Below are 22,789 nucleotides of genomic sequence, written 5' to 3'. Positions count from 1 at the left end.
GATGCACGGCTCAAGTGGGAGAATATGTTGATAAGACAACCAATAGTTGTGCACTCTGAAAATCTGGTCTTTATGCAAGAGTTGCAAGATTGTTAAATTGTTGAAACATAAAGTGCTCTCCGCAGTTTGCAGAAAACAATGAAGAGGATCAATCAAGCGTGAAATTAGGTTTTCTAGTTAGATAAGAAAAACTTAAACCTGTTGGTCTACATCAGAAGACAGTGGTGGAAAACAAACACCCTTACAATGACCTCACCATTAAATATGGTGTTGGCAGCATCAGGTTGTGAGAATGCTTCTCTTCAGCAGGGATAAGGAAGCTGTTGTCGCAGTGAAATGGTGATTCTACCAAATATCGACTCGGGGGCTGAATAACTGTACACACCACACTTTTCAGATTTTTATTAGTCATAAATATTGAAAATTCATTTTACTTCAACTCCTCAGTTATGCACTACTTTGTGTTGCTCTATCCCAACACAAATTCCAATGAAATATATTTAAGTTTATGGTTGTAACCTGACAAAATGTGACAAGTTAAAGGGTGCAAGTCACTGTAAATTTTAAGGAATTTAACTTTTAAAATGTTTGTGTCTGAACTGAGCTGAACACCTAGGATGTAATTTCAGACCGATGTGCTCTGAGCTCAACAAACATGTAGGAGTCATTTTAAGGAACGTTTAAGATTCTCATTGCAGGTGGTGGCCTAAAGCAATCTACATTTTAGCCTTGGCGTTCTGTTTTCTTTCGATTTGTCATTTCAGTGCAGTCACGACTGATCCATTAACTCCACCTGCGAGTCTGTGTCTTTCCAAAAAGCCTGTCAATGGTTTATTCATTTCAAACACTACAGAACTGAGTTTGGGTGCAACACATGCCACATGTATAAATAATACAGTCAGTTGTATAATGAGTTGTCTTAACTGATACAAAACTTACTCAACAGAAAGAAAAAAAAAAATCTGGCCTGGTGTGTGGACTGAAATGTAGAAATAATGCAGTCACTGAAGATTGGAGGGTTGGCTTCAATTATGTTCCAGACAAAAACAATGAAAAGCTTCTTCTGCACCTTCCACTTGTGCAAGTGGACAACAAGCAGACTTGTCCATGCTTGCATAGCCTACACATGAGAGGAGGGGGGAAGGTGTGAAGGTGCCAACTATCAAAAAGAGAAGAATTTCTGCAGTAACCAAACGCAACTGTCTCACAGTGTACGAAACTTCCTCGAACGCCTCTTTGAGGTTCCCGCATCTTTAATGATCGCTACAAACAGGTACTTAGCAGATGAGACCATTCAATAAAAAGTTTCTCCTTACAAAAAAGTTTTACACAAAGGAATGCAGTGTGTCCAGTAAACATAGATGAGGCTTTTGTTGTTGTTTTAGCTGCATTGGGAGTGGAGCCACCCTCACAAGCTCCCTAAACCTTGAGAGCAAGCTCCCTGCAGCGGATCCAAAAGCTAAGAACGTACTCATTTCGCAGTGCTCTTTGTTTCTGTAAACATGTTGATATGTAAGTTAGTTATAGTTACCTTTTTTTTTAAGTTTTCAAGTCTAAATCAAAACAAACAGCCAGAAAGAGAAGCTAATTATTGGAGTACCGCGCCTAACGATGGCCGGGATTTTGACCTTTCCTCTAAAAGGGCAGCAGTACGATGTGATCAAAAGGAAAATCATGTCCATGTGAGTACATCTCTGCTCAACCCACAAGTCACCGAAGCCAAAACATGGAGCAGCATGTCGACGTGAAAGCTTTTCAACCCACGACAACGGCCTGAACACCTTTTGAACAACTCAAGTGTCAAACACGAACGCTTATCGAATGGAGGGGGGAGGGGAAGCATGCTCCCACGTTACTGGGGATCAACTAATGATCTAATGCGTCACATACTGTACAGCCCATGCAACAATACTAAATGAATTTCCAATTTGTCTTTTATAGCCACCAAAAGATGCAAAAAGGTAAGAGATTATATATATTTTTTTTTTTTCGACACGTAATATATGCATGCAAAGAACCTACTCTTCTTGGTTCCACTGAGTGAGAACATGTGGAACACATAGGAGCCTTTTCTATTCTCCGTCAGCTCAAGTCTGAATAGTAGAGACATTTACAATTATCATAGGAATTATTGTTTGTTACTATCATGTTAAGCATACAGTAGTTGCAGCAGTGAACACTGGAGGGGTGAGGGGGGTCTAAATACTGCAGAAACAAAACGGAAAGCAGTGCTCCACTGATATACAAGCTAAAGGTTGGATGAGAATATACAGGGTCACTGTGCACGAATCACACCGGCATGTCTGGAAATAGAAATCTGTGATATCTTATAACTATTTTTCAAAATTATTCTGCATTTGACATTCTCATGCATACGACCACAAGAAGCGAGTCCATTGAAAAATAGTCCAAGCATTTTGTTTTTCTTTTATATTATTATGTTGTTTTTTCCCCCACCTGAGGTAATGGCAGAGAACCTAATGAGACATTAAAGCGTGTGCTGCTGTCCAGGGTGTGTACAGACGAGGTGGGTGGTGTGTGTGTGTGTGGGGGGTAGTGAGAGAGAGCGTTGCAAGCAGGGTGATGGGGTGGGGGGTGGCTTCACTTCTGCATGTCACACTGCAACAGGAGCACGATGGACGGGTCGCTCTTCGCCGCCTCCTTGAACTCCTCCAGTGAGATCTGGTCATCGTTGTTCTTATCCATTTTGCTGAAGATCTTGTCTACCCTCTGCTCCGGTGTAAGGCCATCCTCGTTCATCTTCATCATGATCACGGTGCCCACCATTTTGTAGATCGCCTGTGGGTGCGAGGGAGTGAGAAATTAGCTCAGGAGTGTGCTTTGTTATCTAATGCAGTGAAGCCTACGTGCTTCCAGAAGCAACCAGAGTTGCTCCAAATAAACGTGTGCTGTTTTTAACAAGTAATATAATGTAACTGTAGAACCAGAGGACACGTTTATTCTGTAAATCCTAGTTGGGTTCAGGGCCTAAAAAAAAGCTGACTGTGTTTAGTAATCCTTTTATGAAATCATGGATGAAGATGTCACTTGATCTTAATTTCACAAGTCATTTGCTTATACACATGCAGTCCCTGCCATGTTTATTTATTCTCCTGATTAAGATGGGTAAAAAGCCTTAAATTAAATGTATTTTTTATTGCAGCAGTATAAAATACCTGAAATTTGAAAGTACTTGCTCTAACAAAGTCATTGTTGGCACAATTTCTATAAAATAAAAGTAACTGAAGCTTTATTTTAATTCAGGCTTGACTTTCAGAAGTTAAACAGAGTTTCTAGGAAGGCCTAATTAGTAACACACGACTTTCTGTTTACCTGGGGAATACATATCATGAGACACAGAAGTTTATTTTGTTTGCCCACTGGATGAAAGGCTTCACGAGTATATTTTTCTTGCCTACAAACATTGTGAGCAGGATGCAGAGAGATTTGAAAACATTTCCAAAGCTCGCTTTTACGTAACTGCATAAAGGAGTCTCATCTTGGTATCAATAAATCTCCGTAACAACCACTGGATGTTAACAATATGCTAACTGTAATTCTCAAAGTGCGAGGTGGGGTTGTTATGATGGGCCAGTGCAGCGAGCCTTCTGGCATTTTTCCATAAATTTTTTTTTGCAAGCGGAACTAAAGTTAATTCTTTGACTGTTGCAATCCTGACTTGTTTCAGCATTGCACACTGATCAAATCTGTGTTCCCATGGTGACAGGAATGGCGCTTAAAGTTCTCAGAGTGCCTGGCTGTAAGTGCAGTGCCTCCGCAGGCTCTACTAAGATGAGTGTGTCCTGCTGCCATGTGTAAGAAAGTCCGGGAGGACTTTATTTCCTCAAGAGTTTTGGAACAAAAACAGTTTTCTAATTTGAAAATCAGGTGAAGCAACGTATAAAGCAAGTCATGTCTTTGTTTGATCACAGTATGTTCCCTTTCAGTCGATTCACTCAGTACAACACATGAGTATGGGATATCACGCCCTGCGTGTCTTGGCTGAAGCCACCTCTAAACGTGCCTTTTAGGCAAATGATGTGATGACAACAGGTGACAGGCTGCGCCTGCACTATACACCTGTTTGTCATCACCGTCATTACTCAGTTCACCTCGCTAAGAACATCTCTTTGAGTCAGACTAGCTAGCTGTTGCTGGTTAGTTCTGTTTCTTTTCGTGAGGTTACTTGGAGTTACCTTTACTGCTTTTATTGCAGTTAGCCACTGCTGCATCCTGGTAAGCGTGTCTGCCTGCGAAGTGCTAATTTCAAGCAGTTCGGTCTGGCTTTTGTGTTTCGGGATGAGCACAAAGTTAACACAAGTGAAGCAGAAGTCATCAATTCGTCCCTATCCTTAGGGCTGCGGCTTCTCGCTTCATGAAAAGGACGAGCATGAGGCTTGTCCTGTCCGTTTCGGAATCGTTCACGCCCGAAGAGCGTTGGCAGAGCTCGATGCATGTGCGTTCTGTCACCAGCTTCGTCGCTCGACCCTGGAAAGATGGGTTAAATCCTTGAAAAGGTGCTGAGAGAGGCTGTTGTCTCACGGCGAGACCCACTGCTCTCCAAGTCGGGAAACCCAGTTTCGTTCTGACGGGGACAGCTTTTCGGTCGGAGTCCCCACTGCCAGCTGGGCAGACCATAGGAGCATGTTGATGGGTTAGCCGACAACGAAGATGCTCAATCTCAGCTTCGACTGGAACCCCTTCAGGGAGAGGAGAACATGCTGGACATCGGCTTAGACATTCATGGTCTGTCGGATGATGAAGATGAGTCGGGGCAGCCGGGTCAGGTTGCTGCTGTCGCTGCTGCGCCAGCGGACTTGGGCGACACATCTTTTTTTCTCTCTTTACTGTCATGCAACTGAAACTCTGGACGGGGAGTGGCCCTTCCCACCTCTTGTGGAGAAACCATCATGACTCACCAGGTTTTACCTCCCCACGGAGCCAGCCGCAGTCAAGCACCATCTGCCCACGTTCCCAGTCTTTGTTTCTGAGCTGACATCTTCATGGAACAAACCACTGTCAACCCACATCACAGTGCCAGGCTATGGACAGTATCTGGACCTGGAAGGCACTAAAAAAGCCAGACTGGTAAATATTCCACCTATGGAACCCTATCTGGCCCCATCCCAAAATCATGGTGTAGGTGGTCCAACATCGCTTCTGTCTGAGCTCTGTAGATTTTCCGCTGCTCATCTGGAAAAAATCTACAGGGCTCAAGAGACCACTGCTTGTGCCTTGAACTCCATCATCATGCTCCAGACATGCCAAGCAACGCACTTGGCAGAGCTTGGAGCCCAAACACTGCCGGAGAGCCTTGTGATGCTGCTCTTAAATGAGATGAGGATCATCGTTGACTACATCCTCCATGTGTCCAGCTATGCAGCGCTCTCCCCTGGGCAGAGGGATAGCATCAACGGTGATCACACAAAGGAACCTGTGGCTGATGTTCTCGGACATTCCGGATAGGGACAGAGCCGTCTACCTGGATGAACCGGTGGTAGCCGACGGGTTGTTTGGGCAATCGCTCAACACCATACAAGCGAAAATCGAGCTGAGGAAAAAGTAGACCGAAGTGTTACACTGTATCATCCCCAGATGTGATGTGAAACCCAAATTCAGCTCGGGCACTTGCAAACTGGCTGTGCCACCACCCCCACTGAAGAGGATGACGTGGCCCGTGAGCTTGAGCCCCCCAACAGCACAGCCACAGAACCACAGCCAAGTTCTCCAAAAGACACATTCCTCCTAGCAAAGGATGTTTTGTTGATGTTTTGTTAGTGTTGTTCGGGATCCCCGTCCCAAGAGGCACTGCGTTCCCCCCACACAGTCTCCCAAGTACAATTTCCACACAAACACAACATTTGCACTAAAAGCCCCCAGTTTGGGTCCGTTGAATGTTTTTCAGAGCACAACTGTTGTTCCAAATGTTTGTATGTATGCTCCAAAAGTTTCAAAAAAGAGTGCCAAATGACGCTGCACCTCTCTCGTATATCAGGAGGGAGTAGCACCATTCCACCAACAGTGCTGCAGGCCAGTCACCTAGATGCACATCTCCACATGTGGTGTGCTTGCCACTCCAACCTTGGGTTGAGAGAACCGTCACTATGGGTTACCACTTACAGTTTCGCCGGAGACCACTCCGTTTTATTGGTGTGGTAAACATACCAGTCAAGGCCAAGCAGCAGAAGTTCTGAGAGAGGAAATAAATATGCTGGTGGAAAAAGGAGTTATTCATGCTGTTCCCGTGTCGGAGACGAACAGAGGTTGGTATAGCCGTTATTTTGTTGTTCCAAAAAAAGGGGGCGGGCTTTGTCCAATCTTGGACTTGAGAGTTCTGAACAAATACCTTCCTCATAATATTAACATTCAAACAGCTGCTGAGTGCTATGCAATTGTTTCGCCATGATCTACCTGACAGACGCTTACTTTCATGTAGCGATACACCTGGACCACAGACAGTTTCTGAGATTTGCCTTTGATGGCCTATGAGTACCTCGAACTGCCTTTCGGTCTGTCTCTAGCACTTCGCACCTTTACAAAATGTGTGGAGGCTAGCACCTCTTAGAGAAATCAGTATTTGAACTTATCTGGATGACTGGGCTTTAATAGCCAGTTCCAGAGATCTGGCAACAGTGCAGCTGTCTCGGGTTCTGTCACACATTCTTCCTGACTCCAAGTCAGCATTTTCCATTTCTCGAGCTGAAAATATGCTCCCCGACGAGCAGGACCCGTCTCTCCAACCACTGAGGGGCCTCGTTTCACTGCTGCCTCGCGCAGTTTTGCTAGCTCTGCAACATTTCTTCCAGGTTCTTGTCAGACCAACATGTTCTGGTCAGGACAGACAACACCACTGTGATTTCACACATAAACAGACAGGGAGGGACGCACTCACTTCCCTTCCAAAAGGTATTGCACGTCCTCTTGCAGTGGTGCAGCATACACTTTCTGTCAGAGCTACTTGTGTCCCTGGACAACTGAATCTGGGTGCAGATATGTCCTCTAGAGGCGGATCTCCCGTGAGAAAGTGGAGGCTTCACCCCTCCGTATTTAAGTGTCTGTTTGGGACAACAGCATTAGATCTTTTTGCAACCAGGGCCAACACCCACTGTCCTGTGTTCTTTTCGATACTGAGTAAATCGACTGAAAGGGAACATAACGTTATCCATATAATTACTGTCCCCTGAAGGAGAGGAACAGATGGTTTATATGCTCTCCCCGTGCATGTTTTCTCTTCTCACCAGGTAATCCAGCATCTGTCCAAAAGCATTTTAGGTTGATTGTTACTTTAAATTGCGCATAGGTTGCAATGTGAGTGGGCTTGATAATGTGGCTCTTTTTTTGCCCTTTCATGGACTAGCATCCAGTCCACGTGTCCCAGCATTGATTAAGCGAGAAAACAACAAAGACGGATGGATTTTTATGGTGTATATGTGTAGAATGGGTATCTGGACATAACAATAACATAGAGGCTCAGGTTTAGCATTTGTTTTTCCATATGAGTGTCTTTCAGTCCTGACTCTTTTCCCATTAAGCTTGAAACGTTAGATCCAGATGCTAGAGACTGAAAGCGAGCGACTGTTACGGAAGAAAGTTTAGCCTTGTACTGCTGTAGCCATACTCAGGATGTTCCTCTTTTTAATTTTACCAACATTGACATTGTACCCATCTATTGCTGTGGTTTTTTAACACATCCCACAGATAATCTAGATGCAGATATTTTTCAAAATGGAGAAAAGAACATCCATAAAAATAAAAAAAATCCAGGGAGTGCTAGTGTGCATTCTGAGGATGTAGATGTGATTAGCCTGTGTTCCGACCACAACCTCGATAAATTACATTTGCTCACAGGCTTGTATTCTTTGGTTATTTACTTTGCTCAAAGTGTGCTCATTGTAAATGTGAACAATGCCAAAGCCGAACGTCTCAAGCAAAACCAGGGCCATGGAGGCTATGTTAGCACAGTTAGAGGTCCTAATGCTAGCGGCAGCCGCACCAGGAGCTCCTCATCTAAGTCCCGAGAGCCTAGCAATGAGCACGAAAATTGGCAAGGACATGTCTGCTGTCAGAAATGAAAGCTGCTCTACCAGTATTTAAATTCTCAGATCACAACAGAAAAATACTGAAGTTTTAATATGAATATAATGGTATTCTGAGCAGTCAGGTAAATGGCCATGGAACTTGGAGACTAACCTGCGAGACACCCAGCATGTCAGCTAAAAGGTGTCCAGGCTTCAAGACTAATTCATATCATTATATCTGGCGCTCTCCTAAATGACCCAGTGAATATTAACCATCGTTTCAGGGAGTTTTACAGCGAGTTATATTCTTCTAAGCACAACGTTACACGTTCTGATTGAAGTTATTTCTTTGAAGCTAGGAATCAGAATCAGAATCAGAATCAGAAAAGCTTTATTGCCAAGTACGTTTTTGGACATACAAGGAATTTGTTTTGGCGTAGTCGGTGCAATACAGTACAAATTAAACAGTATAAACATATCTACAATATCATATAAATATATGTGCACAGTTTTAAGTGAGTGAGAGTAAATATAGAGCAGTATAAGATGCAGAGCAATACAACAGTGCAGGTGATCATTGTGCAAGTAAAGCAGTGCAAGTAAAGCAGGAGTCCAAGCTGAGCGTTAATGTAACGCATAGAGTTGCAGGTTACAGGTGTCCTGTCAGCAAAAAAAGGGGGGGTGTGGGGGAAAGGGACAGTGTCAGGGTGGTTTCCGGGCTTTGTTAACCAGGCTGGTGGCAGATGGGAAAAAACTGTTCTTGTGGCGTGAGGTTTTGGTCCGGATGGACCGCAGCCTCCTGCCAGAGGGGAGAGTCTCAAAGAGTCTGTGACCAGGGTGGGAGGGATCAGCCAGAATCTTCCCTGCCCGCTTCAGGGTCCTGGAGGTGTACAGTTCCTGGAGCGACAGTAGACTGCAGCCAATCACCTTCTCAGCAGACCGAATGACACGCTGCAGCCTGCCCTTATCCTTGGCTGTAGCAGCGGCGTACCAGATGGTGATGGAGGAGGTGAGGATGGACTCAATGATGGCTGTGTAGAAGTGCACCATCATAGTCTTTGGCAGGTTGAATTTCTTCAGCTGCCGCAGGAAGAACATCCTCTGCTGGGCTTTCTTGATGAGGGAGCTGATGTTTGGCTCCCACTTGAGATCCTGGGAGATGATGGTTCCCAGGAAGCGGAAAGATTCCACAGTGTCAATTGTGGAGTCACAGAGGGTGATGGGGGCAGGTGGGGCTGGGTTCTGCCTGAAGTTCACAACCATCTCCACTGTCTTTAGAGCGTTGAGCTCAAGGTTGTTCTGGCTGCACCAGTCCAACAGATGGTCCACCTCCCATCTGTACGCAGACTCATCACCATCAGAGATGAGTCCGATCAGGGTGGTGTCGTCCGCAAACTTCAGAAGCTTGACAGACTGGTGACTGGAGGTGCAGCTGTTGGTGTACAGGGAGAAGAGCAGAGGAGAGAGAACACAGCCTTGGGGGGAACCGGTGCTGATGGTCATGGAGTCAGAGACGTGCTTCCCCAGCCTCACGCGCTGCTTCCTGTCAGACAGGAAGTCAGTGATCCACCTGCAGGTGGAGTCGGGCACACTCAGCTGGGAGAGCTTCTCCTGTAGCAGAACTGGGACGATGGTGTTGAAGGCAGAGCTGAAATCCACAAACAGGATCCTGGCGTAGGTTCCTGTGGAGTCCAGGTGCCGGACTGACCTTGATCTAACGTTACGTTACAGGAAGTAAATACCGTGATAAAATCTCTTCCATGAGGCAAGGCAGCTGGACCAGATAGGTTTGACTGCAAATTCTATAAGAGGGTTTGTGACATTCTAGCTCCACTTCTGCACTGAATGATATTTAATTCTAAAAATGAGAATATCTTGCCCTAAGCCTCGCATGAAGCTAACATATCTCTTATTTTAAAAAAGGAGAGAGAGGAAACTACAGTTCTCAGTCCAGCTGGGATGCCCTCTCTCCCCTGTCTTTTTCCACCATTGCATTAGAACCACTTGCTTCGAGAATAAGAAAGCACGCCCACATTAAGGGTCTTCAGGTGGGAAGACTGGAAACGCTCATTAGTCTATAAGCCGATGATGTGATAATGTACTTTTGAGATGTTGATGAGGCAGTTCCAACTCTTCTTAGATTGATAAACTATTTTGGCAGAATATCTGGATACATGATCAAGTGGTCTAAGAGTGACTTTATCACCTAAGCCAAGGTTTCTGAACCCAGGTCCTCATGGTCCACTGTCCTGCAGGTTTTAGCTGTTTCCTCTCTGCTGCCACACACCGGACTTACATAGATGGGTGATTAGCAGGCTTCTTCAGCCCTTTTTTGGATGAACAGGAGGTGATGCAATTAGTTGAATCAGGTGTGCTGGAGCAGCGACATCTCTAAAACAAGAAGGACAGTGGCCCATGAGGACCAGGGTTAAGAAACCCTGACTATACTCAAGAATCCAAAATTAATATTTAGGTTAAACTTGTCAGAATTCATATTGAAACCTAAATAAAATATTAAATATTGGAGGCTACCACCCCTATCTATGATTGGCCAAACAAATTCTATTAAGATTACCTCTTTCCCAGATTTGTTTATGTCAAAATCTCCTGTTTTTTTCTTGCCTCTGCCTTTTTTAAGGACCTACATTCCATTATTGTTTGCTATATTTGTAGCGATAAGAACCCCAAGTTTCATTGGCCAAAGTCCTAGAAAGAGGGGGGTTTAGGCCTGCCGGTCTTCAGGCACTATTATTGGACTGTCAACATCAGAGTCCTGAGGTTCTGGCCCATGATCAAGATTGAAGCTAACTCTGCTAATTTTTCCTCCTTACCGGCTATGCTCTTTTCTAAGTTTGACAAACCTGAGTCCCTTAGGACACTTTGCTTTGTGTTAAAAATACTCGAACAGAATGTTGAACCAGGTCAAAAGCTTTCCGGCACTGCAAGACACTTCTCTACAAACATCTACATGTTTTAACCATTCTTCTTTGCCTCCAAGGACTTAGTTTCAACTTAATATTCCTGCACTGGTGGAAAATGTACATCGGTCTCACCAATTTGTGTAGGTGTAGAACATTTGACGGTACTTTGTCTCATGTTTTTGGTTCTCTTCTTCATTAGTGGGTTTTTGGTGTAAAATATTTGACTGGAACTCTAAAGCCTATAAAAAGCCTCTTCAGCTTGATGCAGGACTAGCCATTTTTGGGATGTCAGAATATCAAGGATCTTCCTGCATTAATGCAGCAGCATCTGGTGCTAGGTATGATTGTTGCCAAAAGACAAATTTTAAAGGAATGGAAATCTTCTACTGTCCACTTGTTTCAGATGTGAGTCACTGACACGATATTAACGCAAATGGAAAGACTCAGATTTTTTGTGGACTTGACTGATGAGAACTTGCAAGTGCTCAAAATCCATTTCTCGCCCTTTTGGATTAGGTTAAGGTGGATTGCTAACTTGCCCCCGAGTTACTGTTATCCTCCAGTCTCTCTTTCTGCATTATTTTGTCTAGCTGCAAGATTGTGTTATTTATTATTATGAAAAAAATCATAATTACATAAGAAAACAAATGTGGCATTTTTAGCTATTTTAAATACCAGGAGTTTTTTGTTTTTTTTTTTGTGATTTTTTTGCAGCACTAGTGGCCTTTATTTTTCAGTGTTTTTTGACAATAGGCAGACTGGAAACAGTGGTGGAGAGAGAGGGGAAGACATGCGGCAAACGTTCCTGGGGCCAGAACTCGAACCCTGGACCGTCGCGTCAAGGACTAAAGCCTCAGCAGAGAAGAGTGGTCAAAGTGTTGTCCTGCTGACCAAAGGAGGATGTAAAAAGTATTGACAGCAAGGTTACTGATAATCATGCCACTGGTGATTTTGTTATAAACACATTTTTTCCCCTACGTAATAAATCTTATAAATTAAATGTTGAAAATTTCACATTTTTCAGTGGAACATTGTACTACTAAAGTAAAAGATGATTTATTTATTTATCTTATTACATTTTTTTATTAACTGTGCCAATACATGCGGTTCTACTTTCTAATTGCATTTTCTTAATTACTTGGAAAATAAACCTTACACATGTATTAGTCTCACCAAGATTTTAGATTAAAAAACGTTGTCCTTTTTACTCATTCTTTTTTTTATTTTTCCTCCTTCAGATTTTGTCTTTGTATTTATATTTTAATAAAACATGTGTTTTCTAAATCACTGCATTCTGGTAACATTCTGGTTCTGCAGCCCAAGTTTCATGAAACCATTGATTCATATATGAGTATCGGCAAATATTCGGTGACGTTCTGACTTACATGAAAAATGAAAATGAAAGGCCCTGGTGCTGATGTCAAAGCAGACTTGCAAAAATATGGCCAAATGCTGAGAATGCAGTCCAGGGTGTATCAGAGCTGTGTGGTTACAACACAAAGATCAGACACATTTGATGTAACTAGAATAAAACACACTATATTTACCCTGGCTGGATTTGTCAATATTCTCCAATATCACCAACCCAGATCAGATTCACTGTATAGATTGTGTTCCCTGAAACAGCATTAAGATATCCAATACAGCTGCAGCTTTGTCACTATGAGGTGTGTGCATGATGTTGCTGCTCTGCAGGTGCACAGCAGACTGATGGACAAAACGCAGCCAGTCCCCTGATGGCTAATGGCTTAATGACTTGATAATCCCTCACCTCGATTATCTCCAGCATCTCCACTCTGGTGATTTTGCCGTCACCGTCCAGGTCATACATGTTAAAGGCCCAGTTGAGTTTCTGCTCGAAGCTGCCGCGGGAGGTGATGGACAGAGCGCAGATGAACTCTCGGAAATCGATGGTCCCGTCTCCGTTTTTATCAAAGGTCCTGAAGGCATGTTCGGCAAATTTTGACGCGTCACCATATGGGAAGAACTGCACATGTTTGAAAACAAAGGCTTGTTGTGAGTTAACCAGTGCAGATTTTGCATGATTCCAATTTTTTGGTGGGGTGAGAGAGACAGCTAAACAAGAGGCAGATGGCCCAAACAAACCTTGACATAAAGCTGCTGGAACTCGTCCAGATTCAGCCGGCCGCTGGGGCAGTCTTTCAGGAAGCCTTTGTACCACTGTTTCAGCTCATGTTCATTAAACTCTGTGTTCTTCACCAGATCCTCCATCACCTCGGGGGTCAGCTTGCTGTTTTGCTTTCCCATGATTCCTGTGGTACAAGAACATGTCAATAATAAATTTCACGATGCTTGAAAGAATGTCACGATTGAGTAAAGACCTTGATTTTCTGTTTTTTGTTTTTTTTGGGTGGTACTGCTGCTGTAATACAGCAGACAAAATGACCCTGCGGAGAATAGTGAAGGGAGCTAAAAGGGTCCCCAGAATGTCGCTCTCGTTTGTTCATGATTTGGCTTCAGAGCTGCTGCAGGAACAGAGCTCTGAACCTTGTCAGACACTCTTTACACCCTCTCTCTCTTTGAGCTGCTACCATCAGACAAACAGCAACAGAACATCAAACACAGAACCACCAACTGTTAAAAGGCTGGACTGCTGTTAAGGTTATGCACTACGGTGCTTTGCAAAAGTATACACACCACTTGAACGTTCTTACGTTTTGTTATGTTACAAATACAAACATCAATGTGTTATATCAGGATTTTTATAGACCAACACAAAGTAGTGCATCCTTTGTAGATCCACCCTTTCAGCTGGGTTTACAGTGAGATTAAATAATACACAAAATGACTAATTAGGTGATTTCTAAAGGCAATGTGCTGCAATAAATTTGACTTAAGGGTATCAAAGTGAAGGGTGAATACAAATTCCACCACATTTTCACTTTTTTATTCATGCATCACTTTCTGCCCACTCCATCACAGTTGTGCACTAGTTTGTGCTAGTCTATCATATAAAATCACAATAAAATCAATTGTGATATAATGTGAATGTGGTGGTACTTTATGTTTTTATCTATATTGTGTTTTTATCACAAAGAAACATGCTTGTTCTGCTTTTTGCTATTAGTTATATAAAAAATGACAATAAATCGATTTGATTTGATCTTCGTCTTGGATGGAAGCACAAATACTTCCATGATGCTCATGTTCTATTTCTGTGGCCCCTGTCTGTGCCAGGCTTCGGGCCCCAGTTAGCTTTGACCTGGATCATCACTGTCAAAGCAGATCCAGTTCACCAAACGTTCGATCGCTGCTATCAAGTTTCCACTGCAAACACTGTCCCATACTGATGACAATCACAACAAAGCCTCTGCTTGCTTGTAAGGGAGATGAAGCTGCAGTGAGTCCACAGAGTGGAGCGAGGGGGGGCAACATGCAGGAACACGCAGCAGCAGTGGCTGTAATCTGGATCAGCAGGGAATATGGTTTATAACTGAGTGGTCTGTGAGTAATGTTGCGCTTAAAACCAGCTGTGGAAAGTCTGGTGTGCCATCAGCTTCGGATTAGTTTGTTATCCACATAATGAAGGCACTCAGCAGCCTCTCGGAAGCCCCATATTCATGAATTATTGACTCATGGCGTGGCAAATGACATAAGGTGGCCAAGAATAGGCAGAATTTCTGATACATAATTAAACAAATGAGACAGCCGGATATTATTTAGATGTGGGAATGCTGGCGTCAGTGAAGGAGATGTCCAGAATAACATACAGTACCATGTACATGTATTCATACACTTTTTTATCACATCACAACTACAAACCTCCATGTCTTTTATCAGGATTTGATATAATAGACCAACACAAAGATTGCAAAACATTTGGGATGTTTGCCCTGCAGCAGAACAACAAAAAGAAACATACATGCACATGTGATGACTTTGCTGGATTATGATTGATTTGTCTATTTTATTGACTATTCTTATGCCGATTTTAACTGTTCTTAACCTTTGTTGTGCTGCTGATGTGAATTAGCTTAAAACTATAATCTGGTATAATGCATGAAATGGTGACATTTATGTTGGAGTTGTACATTGTCCCTTTCTAAATATAGCCAAAGTTCAAAGTCCAGACCAATTAAGAATCTTTTGCAAGACTTGAAACCTATCTTCACAGATGCTCTCCCTCCAGTCTGACTGAGCTTGAGCTGTTTTGGACAGAAGAATTACTCTCTAGAGTACAAATATACCCCGAAAGCCCTTCAGTGGTAAATGGAGCAAAGGGTGGTTCTACAAAGTATTGTCTCAGGTTGCCTGAATAAATGCATGCCACACTGTTCAGATTCTTTGTAAAGAATTTGGAAACCATGTTTCCAATTCCCGCCGCTTTACATTCATTCATTACATTGTGTTTAATTGTGACATAAAATCCAACTAAAACACAAAAGTTGGAGGGGTATTAGTTTTACAAGCTACTATATGGTCCACATCTCTGCAGCAGCATGACAGCAGGCTGGACAGCTCCACCGCACACTGCACTGCATTGACTCGGGCCTTCCACAACAATCAGCAGCACTAATGTGCTCCGCAGCCAAGAATCAGCGCAAAGCCCCGCGTTTGACGCTTCTCTGCGTCTCACAGACCCAGTCCCAACCCGCATGATTGGCCGTTGCAGCTGCAGATCTATGCTCTGAACTGCATGCTTGGCTGCAGTTCAGAGAATGACCTTGAGGACAAACAGTTTGCAGGAGGATGACAGAAACATTTGGACTGAAACCGGATCGCATCAGGCGACTGCGGCGTTCTTAAATCTTTATAATGTAAAATAAAACGCCGAAAATCTGACTGATCACCCTGGGAATGACATGTTTTCTGTCCGACAGGGTGCCTGAAGATGCCGTATCCCCCCTCACCCCCACCCCCTCCTTCTTTGGCGCTTTGGGCAATAACAAATGAGTTAATGGTATTAGAGCAGTCCTGTGTGAGTGGACGGCAGGGGCAGGAGGGGGTTGCTGCTGCATTCCGATGGAAACGACGCAGTGAGAGCATTTTCCCACCAGATCCCCTCCATCCTCCACCCAATCACTGCCTTTCAGCTCATAAGCGACAGACTTGTCAAAATGCGATAATCTGACACACCTTTTTTAAAAGAATCTAATAAATATTTTTGCCTGAAAACACAACCCTGTAACCTCATTGCCTCCGCAGATCCACGTTGGAGGCATTTAAAGGCCAATTAGCTCGTCCTAAACCAAATGACATTTTATTGTTTCACATAATAAATCGTGTCTGTCTTGTTTCTGCTCTTCTAGCCGATTCCAGGCGGAGCACAGAGGCTTTATTTTCATGGATGCGCAGGTGCCTCAGAACCAGCCTTCCCCTCCATCCCCATTCATCCCCATGTAACATCATCGGCTCACACAGAAGCCACACACACAAACACCTTCATGGCTGCATGTAAGAAGAATAAAACCAACACGACATGCACACATGCAAACAGCCGTCGCTTACCTTATTGAAGCCTATAGTTGGTGATTCTCTATCGGAAGTGAGCAGCTCTGCCTTCTGCAAAGTCCAGAAACCCCCCTCTCCTTCCGATGGAAACGTTCACCTAAAAAAACGGATTATTCTCAACAACGATCGCCTAAAAAAAATCCTGAGCACACTCACACACACTCACACACACACGGACAGAGTCGCTTATGAAATTGCGGGATTTTCCCCGACGCTGTTCCAGATGAGGCGCAGCAGGGGCCGATCCCACGCCAGTCTTCGCCAGTGTGCGGAATACAGGAGCGCGGCGTCACCCGTGTGCATCACAGTCTGGTGGGATGAGGAGTTCGCATGTGCGCCGCCGCTCCGTTTGGCTCCAGCTGGGTGCTGTCACGTTAGAGCCGCAGCCTTTACCCCGCTGATGATGGAGGGGGGATCATTAAGCAGGTGGTGGCAGTAAGGGCCAGGTGAGCGGTGCTGCAAGATTTCTCATTAACCCATTCAGCAAATCAATCAGGCCAACTACTTTGGTTCATTTAGCCTTTTTGTTTTTTCAACTTAGATTTTGGAGCAATACTACATGTCTTTATAAAGTATTCAGACCACTTGAAGTTAAACTTCAGTGTATTTTATTGGGATTTTATGTGACAGGCCAACACAAAGCCCCCCTTCAGCTGCAAGTCTTTTAGTTCCTATGATTTTTTTTTTTACCTTTCTAGAGGGACTAAAACCTGAAGAGCAGGCAAGTCCAATTCTCAATTGGATTTAGGTTTGGACTTTGACTAGGTCATTCTCACACATCAGTGTGCTGTGATGTAAATCATTCCATTGTAGCTTTGGCTGTGTTTAGGGTCCTAGACGAAGGTGAGCCTCCGCGCCACTCTCAATCCTTCTACAGCCTCTAATAGGTATTTAGCGCCATCCATCTTCCCATCCACTCTGACCAGCTTCCCTGTCCCTACTGAAGACAAGCATCCTCACAGCATGATGCTGCCACCACCACAATTTATCACAATGGGAATAGTGTGTTCAGGGTGTGGCTCAGTGATAGTTTTTCATCACTCGAAATGTTCAATGTGCATTGAGACAAAAATATGTTCCGTTCGCTTAGATGAGCACCTTTTTCACCACGTGTGCTGTGTCTCCTACATGGCTTATAAACAGAAATTCTTATGTCTTGATTTCAACAATGACTTCCTTCTTGTCACTGTTCCATAAAGGTCAGATTTGTGGAGTACACAACACATAGTTATCCTGTTAACATCCACCTGAGCTGTGGATCTCTGCAGCTTCACCAGAGTTAGGGAGAGGCGCTGAGACCAAAGACACCTAAAACCCTTCTGAATATGTTGCCTCATGATTATGAAACTTCTAACTCCACTCAACTATGATACTAAATCCAATAAAACATTTTATAGTATTAATAAGGTATGAGTTTTCAGGTTTGGCTTAAATGCAAAATCAGAATCATTCTCAGACATTTTAACCTTATGCGTTGGTGTCTCCAAAATCCAATCTTCATGTTCAAACATGCATTTTAGAAGCTGTGATTTTTTTATTTTTTTATTTTTTTAAATGGTGACAGTAAGATCTACCCAAAGGGTCAGAGTTCACAACTTTTCATTTCCAGGTGTGGACAAAGGGATACAGCACCAGTGGTTGTGTGTTCACTAGTTCTGACTCTGGAAATGAGGCTTTCTGCAGGCTTCATTTCTTACTGTCGTTCAGATACTTGTTCCATCCATACCCAAACAAATGACTGTGAATGGAAAAACTGACTTTAACCTGATGCCTAACCTTCCATTAAGGTTAAATGTCCATATTGCATGTTTTCCTGAACATTTACATAGTTTATGTCATGAAAAAGACTTGACTGTGTCTGGAAGTTCTCAGTCTATAATGAATAATATGGGTAAGGGTAAGGGTCAAATAAGGGTACTGCACATTTCCTTCAATTACAACAAGGATACAGTTTAGCCCAAAATTATTTACACCCCTGACAGATTTAGGTTAAAAGTATATATATATATTTTATTTTACTAATACATTTCTTTTGAATTGAAGTAATGTTAACATTTGGAGTGGCTGAGCCAGATTCCCTGCTTAAATCTGATAAAGAATCTGTGGAGGGAGTTAAAGATTAGAGTGATGGTGAGGGACCTCCAACTTAAAAAACTAGGAGCTCATCACCAAAAATAATCAAAATAACAGCGGAAATATGCAAAAAGCAAGACAGCAGGTCAGCAATTAGAAGAAGAGTTTGATTGTTGTAACACCAGTAAAGATTTTACCATTGATTATTGAGAAGGGCATAAATGACTTTTTTTACACAAGTTTTGTCTCATTTTCTATTAGAAACAAACATTTTGGTGGAAGAAAATTAAGTTTTGATCTAAATCTAGGGGTTTATGACTAATCTGGGCTTAACTGTAAATTTGGCCATTTAAAAATTGGTCTGGAGACAAAAGCCCGAAACAATCATTGTGTGGAAAGTAAAAGAGAACCACCCAACAAGCTTGTTAATATAACACTGTTTAAAAACTGCAGTTAGCAAACTAAGAAAGGCATGACTGTCAAGCAGCTGACTGCAGGCTAGCTAACAAGCAGGCAGATGTCAAACTCTGACCTCAGAGCTATGTTGTATCTGAAGAGGGCGTGTTTTCATTGAAGCCTGTGGGATTAGCTTAATGTCGTGGTACTATTTGTTATTAGCAAGAGAAGTCGATGGCATGTTTTTCTCAATTTTATGTTTTCAAACACAAATGAAACTTTACAAATTTCTTGGCTGCTTTAAGATGAAATACAAACAGTCAAGAGTAAGTGAAAAAAGTATAATAATGCCTTCATGTGATGTGCACAGCTGCCATGTTGGATAGATAGAGCACACCATAAGCAGCTAATGTTGGGTTTTTATACTCTGCAAGAAGCATAATGTAAAATATGTGCAATAGTTGCTTGAAAATTTAATGGGTTTTTGGTATATATTCTTGCTTAAATCTATGAGTCAAAATCAAAATAATAATTAAACGTTGTTATCCTTATTATATCTGTAATAATCACTGCCTTATTTTAGCAGTAATTAATTCCTTGTTTCTGTGTTGTTTTAAGTTATATAGCATAACACATCATGCTATATAATTTACTTCAAATTCTTGTGCCAAAACATTCACAAAAATGTGTTTGTTATTTTATCATATTGTGAGAATCTCCTACCAACCCATGCTTAAATTTAATATGTCAAAGTATTCAGTTATCACACAGATCCTGCTAAATAAAATGATAATCTGACCTAACGCGGTCCAATCAGTCTAGTTTTTGTTCTGACATGTGTGCTTTAGTTGTTACCCATTTTGAAGGTACAATCTCATAGTTGGGAAATAAGTAATCACGGTGGTGGGTATTAGGTTTGAAAGCTTTGCCTTGACTCCTCCAAACATTGCGGCCAAATAGCTTTAGAGGAACATGCTCTTATTGGCATTCATAATGTCTGTTTTAGAGCAGGGCTGGGAACCAAATTATTTTTTAATAAAAGGGGGACTTTGATATGTAGAACTTTGTAGGAAGAGGACTGTTACGTCAGTGTATTTTATTGGGATATTATGTGACAGACCCAAAAAAACATGGTTTTCAACATTTTCTAGAAATAGAAATCTGAGGGGTGTGGTGAGCATTTGTATTCACCCCACTTTACTCTGATGCCCCTGAATAAAATCACTGCTTTCAGCAGTCACCTAATTAGTAAACGGAGTCTTCCTGTCATGTTACCAGTACTACATGATGACAAAGTTGTACAACTTGTGTCATAAAGTGGGTTTTTGATGGACCAAAATGCAGGGAAGAACTCCTGAAGCTCGAGGTTTTCAGGTAAGATGAGTCTTTATTATCCATGGCAGGACAGAGACAGGGTGGCAAACACACGAGATCAGACATAAACACTCACATAAGAGTTCAGGCGGCCGGGCCGGAGGCCGTCCCCGGCAGATCCAACAATCAGCAGGCCGGCGACCTAGGAGCTGAGCAGGCCGGTGACGTAGGAGCCGATGATCTGACAACCAGCAGCGGGACCAGGAGAACCCACGGTGGAGCTCAGAGGCGCAGTGCAGAGACCGCTGGGACCTTCGGCGGAGCCGCTGAGACACAGCAGGCGGAGAGGGTGCGTCCTCGCACCCCTCAGGGACAGGAACCGGAAGTGGAGACAGGTCCTCCACGAATTCCTCCGGAACAAGATCCAGGGATGGAGGCAGTTCGTCCTCGGAGCCCTCCAGGACAGGACCGGGAACAGGAGCAGGAAGTGAAGGCAGTCCATCCACGAGCCCCTCACGGACAGGAACAAAGTGTGAGGGCGGCTCGGCTCCATGAACCTCTCCGGAACTGGACCAGGAACTGGATCAGGGTGTGGAGGCGGTTCATCCATGAACCCTTCGGAACTGGCCCAGAAACAGGATCAGGAGTCGGAAGCAGCGGCGATTGCTGATCAGGAGCTAAACTATGAGCTGGAAAGCCGCCTCCAGCTTCAGTGGAGAGGCGAGCGGAGGAGGGGGCAGGAGGCCTCCTCATTGAAGCGGCGATTTCTCCCAGGGCCCTTTGTCGCTCGACCTCAATGGTGTGGTGAATCCAAGGATCAGGGAAAAAATCCCTCCTCGCCTCGAGCCAGTCTTGAAGGCTGCCAGCTATTTCCAGCCTTCTCCATGGTGAGCTGAGAGAGGTAGCAAGGTGGGAAAACAATTTGACCAGAATCTCACCCCTTTTGAATTTCCTCTCCATTCCTCTCGCTTGTTCCCGTTGGCTGGTTCCTTCTGTCATAGTTTGGTTTCTTGTTGGACCAAATGCGGGGAAGAACTCCTGAAGCTCGAGGTTTTCGGGTAAGTTGAGTCTTTATTATCCATGGCAGGACACAGACAGGGTGGCAAACACACGAGATCAGACATAAACTCACATAAGGAACCACCGGGGAACAAATGAAACGGGCTTAAATACAAAAACTGAACAGCAGGGGGAACCAATGACAGACGTGACAAGACAATCAGGGGAAAACACAGAACAGGTGCGGGTTCGGGGTGCAGGGAGACAGAAAACAAAGGAGACTAGACCAGGTAATATAACAAAAACATAAGCATCTTTGAAAATGTTAACCTGCTGTAGCTAAAACAGCTGACAGTGGAACCTTTTTCTGATTAATCGAGACCCTTGAGAGCCCCACAAGGAACCACGAGCAGTCTCCGGATAACTTTTAGAGTGCCAGAAAAATAGGTCACCTTTGTTAATCCCTGAGTGTTGAAGAACAGATGAGGCTCTGAGCCTATACTACTCTCAGACTTGAGGACCCAAATGCAAACCTAAATCCAATTCAAAATGATAAAAATAAGTCTTTTTACACACAAGCGTGTTTGACTCTTGAGTTTTAATGCTCACATACAGGACAGCACAGTCAGAAGATCCTCTGGAGATCTCACAAACACAAAAGCAAACAGTTAAATACGTTGATAAAGTGTAGCACCAGCTGAGTCCCAAATGGACTCGTCTAAAACTTTTACTCATGGTGATTTTCCAAGTAAAACACCTTTGTTTGATCTCACTAGACATGGTTTACCTGTAATATCTCACAGCAGCGTTCACTTATGAAAGCTAATCCGTTAGAAAAGGATGCATACTGTACACCAAAAGTGGTATACAAAAGCAATACAAAATTATAAATGCATTTACACAACCATCAGGATTTTACCAAGGTAGACCTGATGGGTCTCAAGTGTTTTGGCAACTTTTTGTATTAACACTAATGTTTTAAATAATAAAAAATAGAAAAAACAAACATCGTCTGAGAGTATCTGAAGCAGAGATTACTGGCACATAACAATCTTGCATTCTAAAACATAAACATATCACACTGACAGTGCCATCACCTTCTTTATGAACTGTTTACACAAGAGAGCTGCAGTCCTTATTGTCTTGCTTTGTTAGTGTTTAAATATTAAAGTTATACACAAAAAGAATGACAAATCCAGTAGTTTCTGTAATACAGCAATGTGAAAAAATAGTATCAAAGTGATTTTCTAAACCTGTGAATCAAATGCAACACTGTATTTAATGCACCATTATTCAGTACTGGTATAGATATGTAATCAGCCTGCTAAGCACTAGTAGACAAGATGATAACATTGTAATTATTTTTATGTTGATGATTTATGATTGTTGTGACACAAAACTCTTCAAGCGGCAGCCTTCTTTTTACTTATTAGGCTACATGTTGTATGAAAGATGTGTTTTAGAATCAAATGGTTTTACAGTTCTGGTCAGAAGTTTACATACACCCATCCTGGGGATGAATATTAAATCATCATGTTATTATCATATAAATATTTAGCATTTAATGATGAATTTGAACACCCCCCATGATAAATG

The 22,789-nt window shown here is 43.0% G+C and overlaps 1 protein-coding gene across 1 annotated transcript; it reads right to left on the bottom strand.

The window, feature by feature from the left end:
- Positions 1-387: 387 nt before the first annotated feature.
- On the bottom strand, positions 388-16,834 carry vsnl1b (visinin-like 1b). Its single transcript, XM_047393274.1, has 4 exons — positions 16,409-16,834; positions 13,046-13,212; positions 12,711-12,926; positions 388-2,799 (listed from the first exon to the last, which is right to left on the bottom strand). Exons 2-4 carry the CDS (start codon positions 13,205-13,207, stop codon positions 2,602-2,604), a joined length of 576 nt encoding a protein of 191 aa, XP_047249230.1. The 5' UTR covers positions 13,208-13,212; positions 16,409-16,834; the 3' UTR covers positions 388-2,601.
- Positions 16,835-22,789: the final 5,955 nt, after the last annotated feature.

Source organism: Girardinichthys multiradiatus, chromosome 19 (genome assembly GCF_021462225.1).
Source record: "Girardinichthys multiradiatus isolate DD_20200921_A chromosome 19, DD_fGirMul_XY1, whole genome shotgun sequence".
NCBI lineage: Eukaryota > Metazoa > Chordata > Actinopteri > Cyprinodontiformes > Goodeidae > Girardinichthys > Girardinichthys multiradiatus.
The sequence above is the reverse complement of the archived record's forward strand: the minus strand, read 5'-3'. Positions and strand labels throughout refer to the sequence as shown.